We start from the raw sequence: 12,495 nt of genomic DNA, 5'->3' as shown, positions 1-12,495 counted from the left end.
GGAGAAGTCTTTCTATTCTCACTCCGGTCCTCTCAGATGTGTGGCCCATCTCTTAAGGAACAAAGACACTGGCCTGTGTTAATCCTGCTTGCTTACCTGGGGAAGAATGATTACATGGTGCTGTCAGAGGCTCTCGGGTTCCACTTGGGGAATTTTCCTTAGGGTCTCCTCTAGTAATAGTGCATGGAAATAAATCCCCATCCTAAGGGAAGAAGCACGGTGGAGAGAACAAGAGGAGATAAACAAACGGAAGTAAGAATGATGTGATTGTGGGCATAGATTGCGCACCATCGGATCAGAGGGAGGAGAACTATTTTGCTTTCCTAAAAATCATGACAAAATTTATACCAAAGGGAAGATACAGTAGTGATGGAAGTCTCAACTCCCTGAGCATCTTTTGCTAAAGTCTGTTTCATTCCATTAGAAGCAGTACCTCTATAAATTTAAAAAAAAAAAAAAAAAAGTTTATTATAAAACATTTCAAACATGCAAAAATAGAGTGAATGTGATGAACTCCCAGGGTTGAAGCTCCAGCAAGAATGATTAATCACCCTTGTTTTATCTGTACTCCAACCACCCCCCTTCGTCCCACTAGGTTATTTAAAGGAAATCCAAGACATTATACCATTTAACCTGTAAAGGCTTCAGTATGAATCGCTAAAGGATAAGGATGTGATTGTTGTTGTTGTTTTATTATTATTAATTTAACATAACCGGGGGAAACGTGGCATCCTTGTGTGAAAGTGACTATGCCTCCCCAGAGTTTGTACCTCCCAGAAAAAGAAATAGTGCATTTCCTCAGAAATACACTCTAAATCTGGGCAGAGATTACAGAGAAGTTCAGGGAAAAGAATTTATAATCTCGTAGCTAGGGATTTAAAAAAAGAAGAAAGACCAGAAACTTCTCTGAAATGAAATTTTCACCTATTTTATCAGAATTATTTAGGAAGAGAGGGAGAACCATGTGAACAAACCAGTGTGATCGAACACATTGCTTTTTGATAAGCTTAGATTTTTAGAAACAAGATACACAAGAGATGGTGAGAGGCAGTATAATGAGGACTAAATGCAGGAGTGACCCAGAACCACGAGAAGAGTATCCGGAGGTCGGTGCCCAGCATCAACTACGATCTGAAGAACTGACTGCCGAGGATAAAAAGCTCTAGAAGCAACATACAGAGTGAAAACAGCAAGGGCAGTTAGTTCTGTAATAACAGATGGTGGAGAGAAAGGAGAAGGCCGCAGTCCCATTTTCCTTCTAACTTTACATAGCAGAACGATTGCTAACCTAGCGAAGGTTCAATAAAAAACAAGGCCAACAAAAAACCAAGACCAGGAGAATTGAGAAGATAGTAATAAACCAGGCCATTGCTTTAAGTGTTTCTAACTATGCACTTGCAGACAAATGTAAAGAATTTATAACTAGCCCAGGCGTTCTCCACCAGGCATCTCCCCGATCTTGGAGAATAGGAAGGGTATGAAAAGAAAGCTGTTGAGTGAGGTATTAGTTTCTTGTTGCGGCTATAACAAATTACGACCAGTTGGGTGGCTTAAAGCAACACAGATTAGGGCACCTGGGTGGCTCAGTCAGTTGAGTGGTTTCGGCTCAGGTCAGGATCTCATGGATCTTGAGATCAAGCCCTGCGTCAGGCTCCGTGCTCAGTGGGGAGTTTGCTTGAAGATTCTCTCCCTCTGCCCCTCCCCCCATTCCTGTGTGTGCACGTACGCACTTTCTCTCTAAAATAAATAAATCTAAAAACACACAAGTTTATTATCTTACAGTTCTGTAGAAGTCTGAAATGGGTCTCATTGGGCTAAAATCAACATATCAGCGGTGCCCCATCTTACTTTCTGGGGGCTCTAGGGAAGAATCCATTTTCTTGCCTTTTCTAGCTTCTGGAGAAGGCCCAGATTCCTTGGCTCTTGGTCCCCTTTCATCCTCAAAGCCAGCAGTGGCTTGTCAAGTCTTTCTCACATCGCATCACAGTGACACCAACTCTTCTGCCTCCCAGGGCCATTATTTTGTCCACAAAAGGGATAATCCAGCTTTCTGAGAAAGACGTAGATTCTGAGCATTTTGCACTGAATAATTTGAAGTTGATTCCAGCCCAATTTCTAGGATAATCTGTTAAACCTGGTTAGCAAAGTATGAGGAGAAGAAAGGAAGATCTCTAGTAACTGGTATGGATTCACTAAAAACAAAACATGCTAAACTAACCTCATTTTTGGTTCAATTTTAATTTTTTATTGAAGTATAATATAAAAGGAACAGTGCACATAATTGTACAGCTTGATGAATTTTCACACGTGACCATCATCCACATCAAAAAACCAGCCCCCTGAAACCCTCTTGTGTTCCTCCCAGTCACTCCCCCTTGTCCCCCATGCACACACAAAGGGAAATTACTGTTCTTCTTAGTAGCATAGATTCTTTTTGGCCATTCTTATGTAAGTGGATATATAAGATATGCATTATTTTGTGTCAGACTTGTTCACTTAATATGTTTGTGAAGTTCATATTTTTATAGTTGTAGATAGTTCATACCATTATTTAGTATTCTGCTGTATTTAGCCACTCTACTGTTGATTGGCATTTGGGTTGTTTCTAATGATTATTTTTACAATTATTATTTTTAAGTAAACTCTACGCCCAGCACAGGGCTCAAACTCAGGACCCTGAAATCAAGAATCATATGCTCAGGGGTGCCTGGCTGGCTCATCTGGTAGGGCATGTGACTCTTGGTCTCAGGGTCCTGAGTTTGAGCCCCATGTTGGGTGTAGAGGTTATACTTAAAAAAAAAAAAAATCGCATGCTCTACGGGATTGTGGTTATTTCTAATTTTTTTTTTTAAAGATTTTATTTATTTATTTGACAGAGAGAGACACAGCGAGAGAGGGAACACAAGCAGGGGGAGTGGGAGAGGGAGAAGCAGGCTTCCTGCTGAGCAGGGAGGCCCATGCAGGGCTCGATCCCAGGACCCTGGGATCACGACCTGAGCTGAAGGCAGATGCCTAACGACTGAGCCACCCACCCAGGCGCCCCTCTAATTTTTGACTATTACAATGGAATAGCTATGAACATTCTAGCATAAATATGTGCTAATTTCATTTGAATCATTTGATGTGTCATTAAATTGCAAGAACAGAGATGTATACAGATTTCAGAAAAGTTCTTGGCAAATTCTCATGATATTCTTGTTGACAAGGTAGAACGAGGTGGACTAGATAAAAGAATAGTTTGGTGGATTAAAGTTGATGTTGTGGAATAATGACAGCATAGAGGAAGGTCTCTAATGATAGACTACAGGGCTCTGCCTATCTAGTCAACATTTTTGTTAATGACTTCAAGGAAGACCCAGAGGTATGCTAATCAAACTTGCAGATTTCACAAAATTGAAGGCTTTTGAAGTGCCTGGTAAAATTAAGGGGGAGAATCCATTTTTAGTAGTTGGGAATGATGTCCAAAAATTTACAGAGGAGAGGTGCTAGGAATAAATGTTAAAGTCTCATATTTGGTATTAAAAAAATCACTTTTGGGGTGCCTGGTTGGCTCAGTGGGTTAAGCAGCTGCCTTTGGCTCAGGTCATTATCCCTGAGTCCCTGGATTGAGTCCTGCATCGGACTCCCTGCTCAGCAGGGAGCCTGCTTCTCCCTGTGCCCCTCACCCCACTCATGCTCTCTCTCAAATAAATAAATACAATCTTTTTTTTAAAAAAAGATTTTGTTTTTCTTTTTATTATTTATTTATTTATTACTGTTTTACTTATTTGAGAGAGAGCACGAGTGGGGCGAGGGTCAGAGGCAGAGGGAGAAGCAGGCTCCCTGCCGAGCAGGGAGTCCCATGCGGGACTCAATCCCAGGACCCTGGGATCATGACCTGAGCCGAAGGCAGCCGCTTAACCGACTGAGCCACCCAGGTGTCCCTCAAATAAATAAAATCTTAAAAAAAAAAAAAAAATCACTTTTGGGACGCCTGGGTGTCTCAGTCGGTTAAGCATCTGCCTTCGGCTGAGGTCATGGTCCCAGGGTCCTGGGATCGAGTCCCACATCGGGCTCCCTGCTCGGCGGGAAGCCTGCTTCTCCCTCTGCCTGTCTTTCCCCTTGCTTGTACTCTCTCTTTCTAACAAATAAATAAATAAAATATTTAAAAAAAAATCACTTTTATAGGCCCCAAAAGGGGTATAAGGAAATGCTCATCAGTTTGAGGTGGAATTGTAGTTGACAGTGAATTCAAACCGAGACCCCATAGTCTGCAAAAATGTCTGGAGTGTTCTCTGTGGGTCTCATGTTTCAGCGACATCCTGACAAAGTGAAGTGAATGCAGAGGGGAGAATGTCAATGGTGAGTGGCCTGGAAGCCACATTTGCACACAGGAGGCTGAAGAAACTGGGTTTTTAGCCCCAAAGGGGGAAGCCTCCAGGGGGACAGGATGTTAATCTTTAGTGATAAGAAGGGCCATTACGTGGATGCGCATTTAGCCGGATTCTGTGTGGTTCCAGAGGAGAGGACTACTGGGTAGAAGTTGTGAGGAAGAAGTTTTTGGCCTCGTGGAAGGAAGAGCTATTGATCTTTTTAAAAATGGAATGGGTTGTCTCATAGATAAAGTACTGAGGTTTTATAGTCCCTGGGAATTTGAAGCAGAAAATAGACTGAAGAGTGGCCTAAGTTTTATGTGTTACATTCTACATATTTAAAACTAACAGTGCTGGAAAAAAACAAAACAGAAACCAAAAAGTTACAATGTTGGGAGAATTGTGGGGTTAATGTTCTTTTTCAGGGACTGTTTAGTGTGGGCTTCTAAACCAAATCTGGGCATCTGATTCGGAGTGGGCCTGCAAGCTTTGTTCTGTTCTGGATCAACCTATGTGTGTGCTTTCCCTACTTTTAGTTCTACAGCTGATGCTGGGGCCTTAGTGCTAGGACTAGTCTCCTACTCCAGGAGAGCTCATGTAGGTTGGCTTTGATGACCATTCAGGAGCATCTCTCTCTCTCTCTCTCTCTCTCTAAGATTTTATTTATTTACTTGAGAGAGAGAGCAAGCAAGAGCAAGCATGAGCTGGAGGGAGGGGCAGAGGGAGGAGCAGGAAGCTGAGCAGGGAGCCTGGCGCCAGCAGGACCCTGAGATCACGACCTGAGCCTAAGGCATGTCCAACTGACTGAGCCACCCAGGCGCCCCTCGGGAGCATCTGTTTAGATGATTGTAGGAGTGGCTTCTTCAAACCTTCTCCTTCCTTCAAAGCAGGTCAAAGCAGGAATGGAGCTGCACCTGAGTCAAGGGTCCAGGGTGATTTCAGGCCGTCTTCTTGTGGACTTGGCCCGGTGTTGGGTGGAGATGGAGTTACACCTAGCGGTACGAGGGTAGGGCATTTCTGTCCTTGAGGTTGACTTGCGGTTGCCTCCATATTACTCTAAGCCTGTGGTCCCCTCGTTTCTCTGCCGCTGAAGCAGGAGGCTGGGCTCCACCTTAAGAACAGTGCACTAGGCCGGGCTTTGGGGTCTCCGGTCAGCTGTGTCCGCTGTGGGTGAAGACAAAGAGCCCAGTCAGCGGCGCTGCCTGCCATACCCATTTCCTGCTCCCGTGGCCAAGAGGCCCCAGAGGAAGCTGGGCTTTGGAGAAGGTGAGGGCCAGCTCTCTTCAGGCAGTTCCTCTGCTCCTGGTTTCTTTCCAGAGGATTCCCTTCTTCATTCAAACCAAGTCCCTGTGCTTAGTACAGAGAGTAGATCAGGGCAAGATGGTGGGTCAGTGGCTGAGAAATAAGGCTCAGGTGCGGGGGAGGGAGAAAAACTGGCGGGTCAAAGGAGGGATACAAATGGATGGATATGGAATTCAAGTAGCGAAGCAGTAGGGATTAAAATGCAAACGATCCATGTATTTTCATTTCAGAATTTGTTGTAGTAAAGGATGATGAGTTGTCTGTTCGCTGCCCACATGCCTGGACAAAGCCGAGAGCAGATCCCTGTGGCACATGGCTGCAGACTGACTCTGATCCAGAACTAGTCCCTTCAGCCTATCCCGGCTTGGTGTTGGGAGCATCCATCTCAATGAGGTGATCCCATTCCCTTGTGAAGAGGGCAGCATCAGGTGTCCCTGGTATTTCTTTTTATTTTTTTTAAGTAGCTCTACACCCAGTGTGGGCCTTGAACTCAGGACCCCGAGATCAAGAGTTGCATGCTCTACTGACTGAGCCAGCCAGGTGTCCCCCCATTTTTTTTTTTTGTCCCTCGTGTTTTTCTTTTTGTAAAGATTTTATTTATTTATTTGGGAGAGAGAGAGAGAGAGTGAGCAAGCATGAGCAGGGGGAGAGGCAGAGGGAGAGGGAGAAGCAGGCTCCGTGCTGAGCAAGGAGCCCGATGTAGGGCTTGATCCTAAGACCCCGAGATCATGACCTGAGCCGAAGGCAGACGCCTAACCGACTGAGTCACCCAGGCGGCCCTGTCCCTGGCGTTTCTAATCAGAAACCTGGGCCGGGTCCTATTTGTGAGGCAGCAGCAGAGTCCAAGGGTGAAGCGTAGGGGTTACAGGATGGAGAGAAGGGGTATGAGGGCTACTGAATGGCTGGAAACAGAAGTCCAGTGGGGAGTAAAGGATGGGTGATTGACTGCGGAGGGTCAGTGGACCTGAAAGACTTGTGGAGGGTGAGATACAGGCGCTTTGCTCACTTTGTGGGGTGCTTGTGGAGACTGTGTGCTTGTGTCTTTAATTATTAACTTAGCACGGAGGAATTACGGGCGTAGTCTTGCCCAGCCCTGTGATCAGGTTTGGTTGTTTATTGTCTTGTTTATTAGGCAAAAAGGCAAGTTTTTGTATAGGAGTAGGATGCCCTGTCTAGGGAAGAGCAGGAAAGAACTTGGGCAGCCAGTAGACTAGGAAGGGGTGTAAAGGAGGGAGAGGCAGAAACGGAAGACGAGCCAGCTGCTCCCTGAGGTTGGTCTTTCCTGCTTCTCAGGATGAAGATGCTTCTGGGCCAGGGTGGTGAGGCCAGGACACAAGACAACAGGAGGATTAGGGACAGTGAAGGAGGAGGCTTCCTGTGTTGGTGGCCTGAAGCTGGCAAGCCCAGCACCAGACCTCCCTTTCTCCACTGGGAAGGCAGGCTGATTCTGACCTTGCCCTTGGAGCTCTTGCAAGGACTGGTAAGCCCTCCTCCTGGGGCTCCCGTGGCTGAGCCAGGAAGGCAGGCTCAGTGAGGTGATGGGCTGCCACAGTGGAGGCGGGCTGCAGGTGCCCGCCTGCACGCTTCAGGCGCTGGTGCGGGATCTGGAACCTTCAGCTGGCTCTCAGAATCCTTTCTTTTCACTTTCTTCCCGGCCACATCCTGGGGCTAGGGGTCAACCTCACAGCATCTGTGGGCTTCCCTTCTTGATTTTCTTTCCTCTGAAGTACTGGATTGAAACTTTTTGAGGGGTAATGGATTTCTCCGAGATTCTGACAAAGGCCATGGACCTTTTTCTCAGAAAAACGCATATACTGGGGGGCGCCTGGGTGGCTCAGTCGTTAAGCGTCTGCCTTCGGCTCAGGTCATGATCCCAGGGTCCTGGGATCGAGCATTGGGCTCCCTGCTCGGCGGGGAGCCTGCTTCTCCCTCTCCCACTCCCCCTGCTTGTGTTCCCTCTGTCGCTGTGTCTCTCTGTCAAATAAATAAATAGGATCTTTTTGAAAAAAAATGCATATACTTTGGACATATGTACGTAACTATTTACAAGGAATTTCAGGCCTTGTGGAAGCCCTAGGTTAAGAACCCTGGCTCTCAGGGTGATCCATGAACTTTCCCAAAGCTCATCTGGTTAAAGGGATTGCCTCTACCCCAGGGTAGGACTTAAGGAATGTTTGTGGCTCACTGTTTTGCATTGTCCGGTCAGGAAAAATAGGAACTATAGGAACCTCGGCTCCAAGGATCTTTCCAAGTACAAAAACAAGCGGCTGAGCTGGCAGGCAGTAGCAGGAAGTCTGGCCCCCAGTCTAATCCTCAGCCACACGTCCTGACCTGCCGGCCCAGCACTGGATAAGTCACAACAGGATTCAGGATTCGGCAAGGTTAACAATACCACAGAGCGCTGAGTCCTGGAGCCCATATCAGGAGGTAGGGGGGTGCAAAAGCTGGGAGGATGGTGACTTTTCAGAGCCAATAGCCGGAAAACATCGCTAATCCTGTATGGCTACCGGTTACCTCCCACTGCTGTGAGCACTGTTGAATGTAAGCAAATCCAGTTACTTTGTGTTTCCTCCCGGGTAAGTGCTAAAGGGTGTGTGTGGCGCTGCCCACACAGAAGTTTATCGGGAGCCTTTGAATGCTAATGGTGAGGACCTGCTGGGCAAAAGTTTTGAATACAGAGCCCATCAGAGCCCAAACACTGTCTTTGGCCAAAGATGACTGCTACTGGAAATAATGCTTGGGGGGTCTAAGGCTCTTTGGGTGGTAGGGTCGGTCACCGATCAGAATTATTTTTTCAGGTCTCTTAACCTTCGTTAACTGTGCCTACGTCAAGTGGGGAACGCTGGTACAAGATATCTTCACCTATGCTAAAGTGTTGGCGCTGATCGCTGTCATCATCGCGGGCATTGTTAGACTTGGCCAGGGTAAGCGGGAGAGCAATGAACTCTTGAGCATTTTCTCTGAGTCCTACTTCTTTAAATGCCCTTTGTGCATTCTCATTTGCTAGATGCCATAATTTCCATTTTGTAGAGGAGACTGAGGCTGCAGAACTAAGTATCTTGCCCAAGTCCCCAGCTCCTAGTACGTCAGTGGGGATTTGTACTCAGACTGACCTCAAAGCCTGTCTTCTCTGCATGCTCCCAGAGGAGGCTGATCTTGGCTGATCTCACACTCCCGTCATGCCCTGGGAGCTGGCTTTAGCCGACTGTCCAGCCCAGTGCTGTGGCTATGATTGTTCTGCCCTTGGAAGTTCTGCAAGGGCAGAAATGAACTCCTTGTATCCACTCCTCTCCAGTTTCCAGGTAGGAACACCTGCCCCACCACTCTGTTGCCCTGGGCATAAGGAGCGCTATCCTTTCTCCATCCTGTACCAGCTGTTTGTGGTGTTAGAAAGGGGATAGGAATGGGGCAGCTTACAGGGCAGGACAGAACCACATCACTTCTGTTCTATAGGCCTGCTCCGTCATGGTTTCTTACCCTAGAAGGCCATCACAGTCCTTCCTGTCAAGATCCCCGTGCTGTCCCCTGCACTCCAGCCCATCACTGTAGAGGTCTCTCTCCCGTTGCCTGTTCTTTTACCAGCGCCCTTGCTGCCGAAGGTGTTCTGAGCCACTCGCTTGCTGTAAGCGTCGTGTTCTCCCACTCCTTTTCTGGATCACTTTGAAGCTGGGGGTAGGCCACTAATCCTTCTGCCTTTCCATGTTCTCTGGACTCTAGGAGCCTCGACACACTTTGAGAATTCTTTTGAGGGTTCATCATTTGCAATGGGTGATATTGCCCTGGCACTGTACTCGGCTCTGTTCTCCTACTCGGGCTGGGACACGCTCAACTACGTCACTGAAGAGATCAAGAATCCTGAGAGGTAGGTATCTCACCGTCAGTCTTCCATGGCAATAAGGATAGCTCTCATTTACTGAGAGAGCACACCACAACCACCGAGACAGATTTTATCAGTGCCACTTGAATAGATGGCAGGCCTGAAGGCCAGGGAGATAGATTGTCCAGGATAACAGCAGGCCTTTTCACATCTGTCCCTTCATTCCTGCATTCATTACAGCAGGTCGTACTGTGTGTTCATGTGTGCTTTCTCATGGGTTTTCCTTGATATACACCCACCTTATTCCCACATAGATAACTTTAGGTCATAGATGCCCCAAAACTTTCCTGTTTTCCTTTTGAGCCCTTCCTGGTTTCTCAAATTTGTACTGACATAGCGGTATTGTGTCAGCATTTAACAGTATTACTTCAGCCTGGTTATTCTAAATTATTCTGCCGTCATGCAGAGTGACAAGAGCACTGGACAGGGAGTCAAAGGGCCTGGAGCCTGTCTTTCCACTAATTTGAATCCCCTGCCAACTCTGCCTGCTTCCTTATCTGTAAATTGAGGGGGTTGAATTATATGATCTCCAGAGCCCTTCCTGGCTCTAAAATTCAATGATTCTTGGAACTAAGATTACCAGGGAGTGGAGTTTCTGTAAATTTTTAAGTCAAAATAATAAACTCCTCTTGGCACACCGCCAGTGTTGCAATCCCTGGAGCAAATGCTAGAAGCAGAACTGAAGCCTGGGTGGTGCTCCCACCTACTGGACAGAAGCTAAATGACTTGAGTATGCCCCCTCCCCCTCACTGTGAAGAATGTTTATGAAGGTCGGAGCTTTATTGGTCTAGAGGACCTTGTCTTTGTGTTTTCCTCTTAGCCACTGGTTAGGATGGCCCCCCAGGTTGTCACACTGAGTAAGGGGATGGAGTGAACACAGTTCCCAGGTTGCTTATTTGGATACACACATTGTTCTTGTCAGCGAGGGCCTTATTCTCTGGATTTCACAATTTGCCTAATTTCCTCTAGTATTTCTCAACCTTAAGACAAATTTCCCATGTTGGCAATCTTAAGAAGGAATCCTGACACCAAGAGGCCTTGGATGTAAAAAAAAAAAGAAAAGAAAAGAAAAAAACCCCAAAAACCCACTAGCCCCCCTGCCCCCCTGCCATTTCCTGTGCTATTCCACGGTGACATTGTTCTCTTATCAATCCTTTTTCTGCTGTTTGGTTAGCCTTCTCTCTAAATGTGATATTCCTTTCCCTTGATGCTCTTTAAGCTCTGAGCTCAAGAATGAAGTCACTGTTGTACACAGCTTCAAAGGCAAAAGCACTGGGGAAATGCGCAGGAGGCCCCATCCCTGGATTGGTGTGGGAGTCTGAGGATTAAAGGAGATGGGGATGTGACCCTGGGACTAATGTGTGCATTATTCTTTTTGGCTGTAGGAATCTGCCCCTGTCCATTGGCATTTCCATGCCCATTGTCACCATCATCTACATCTTGACCAATGTGGCCTATTACACCGTCCTAGACATGAGGGACATCCTAGCCAGTGATGCCGTTGCTGTGGTAAAGGATTTTCACTAGCAGAAGGCTGAGGGTGTGTTTGTGGGCTTCTCGGAATCCTGCAGCTCCAGTCCTGGAGAGGGGGCAGTCCTTGAAAGGAGTATGCGTAGGGGCACCTAGCTGGCTCAGTTGGTCGAGTGGGCAGACTCTTGATCTTGGGGTTTAGGGTTTGAGCCCTGTTTGGTGTAGGGATTACTTAAATCTTAAAAGTATGCTTCGGATACTGTGTTTACAAGGTTGTCACTCCAGCTGTGGAAGAAGGGTTGGTTAGTTTAGGGGCCGTCTCGGGGCATGCCTGCATCCTTTTTAGATCCTGCTAATGACTCGTTTTTGTTCCTTTCCCTTAGACTTTTGCAGACCAGATTTTTGGAATTTTCAACTGGACAATTCCGCTGGCGGTTGCGTTATCCTGCTTTGGTGGCCTCAATGCCTCCATTGTGGCTGCTTCTAGGTAGGAGTGGTGCCTTTTACGGGGGGTTTGTGAGGAGCTATGGCGGGGAAGGGTAGGACTTACAGGACCCAGAGTTTAGTCACCGTGTTCCCCAAGTCATATTTACCCCTTTGTTGTTTCCATCAGCAGCCTCCAGTTCTAATCTCAAAACTGAACCCCATTCCCTATTATTCACTTTTTTGAAGGAGGGCAGTGGGAGGGCTACGAGGCATGTGTTCAGCCCTACCCAGTGTCCCCCAAGTTTCTCAGCCTCTCTCATCTTACCCAAAATAGGCTTTTCTTTGTGGGTTCAAGAGAAGGCCATCTCCCTGATGCTATCTGCATGATTCATGTTGAGCGCTTCACACCAATACCTGCTCTGCTCTTCAATGTAAGTGACCTCAAGGATGGGGCTGAAAGCCAGACTGTGGGGGAAATGTTAACAGAAGTGGGGGCGCCTGGTTAAGCGTCCGACTTCATTTCAGCTCAGGTCATGGTTTCAGGGTTGTGAGATCGAGCCCCACGCTTAGCGTGGAGTCTGCTCAAGGCTCACTCTCCCTCTACCCCCACCCCAATAAATAAATCTTAAAAACAAAAACCAGAAACCAGTAGAAGCAACTGTTCTAGCTTTCCCAAAACCTTATAGAATTTAATAGAAAAACTATCTTCTCTTAAAAAAAAAAAAAAAAGTAACCTCCTCTGGTCTAGGATAAAGCATAAAGTACACTGAATATAATGAAATGACTGCCATGATAGTAAATGACATAGTGTTTAAGGGAAAAATGATCTTCCATGGGAATAGAAGGTAAAGGAGAAAGACTTCTTGGACAAAGTGCATTTGTTTTGTTTTTAAAAAAAGATTTGAGAGGGCGCCTGGGTGGTTCAGTTGGTTAAGCGACTGCCTTCGGCTCAGGTCATGATCCTGGAGTCCCAGGATTGAGTCCTGCATCAGGCTCCCTGCTCAGCAGGGAGTCTGCTTCTCCCTCTGACCCTCCCCCCACTCATGTGCTCTCTCTCTCAAATAAATA

The 12,495-nt window shown here is 46.7% G+C and overlaps 1 protein-coding gene across 3 annotated transcripts in view; it reads left to right on the top strand.

Annotated features, from left to right (window-relative positions):
• Positions 1-12,495, top strand: part of SLC7A7 (solute carrier family 7 member 7) — a 33,965-nt gene that overhangs the window by 19,851 nt on the left and 1,619 nt on the right. For all 3 annotated transcript variants that reach the window (XM_032404721.1, XM_032404720.1, XM_032404719.1), the window contains exons 3-7: positions 8,453-8,578; positions 9,372-9,516; positions 10,917-11,040; positions 11,385-11,488; positions 11,762-11,858. In XM_032404721.1, the coding sequence (XP_032260612.1) occupies positions 8,453-8,578; positions 9,372-9,516; positions 10,917-11,040; positions 11,385-11,488; positions 11,762-11,858 (596 nt within the window). The remainder of the gene's footprint in view (positions 1-8,452; positions 8,579-9,371; positions 9,517-10,916; positions 11,041-11,384; positions 11,489-11,761; positions 11,859-12,495) is intronic.

Source organism: Phoca vitulina, unplaced genomic scaffold, assembly GCF_004348235.1.
Source record: "Phoca vitulina isolate PV1807 unplaced genomic scaffold, GSC_HSeal_1.0 scaffold7, whole genome shotgun sequence".
NCBI classification, from domain to species: Eukaryota; Metazoa; Chordata; class Mammalia; order Carnivora; family Phocidae; genus Phoca; species Phoca vitulina.
Note: the sequence above shows the minus strand (reverse complement) of the source record. Positions and strands in the feature narration are given on the sequence as shown.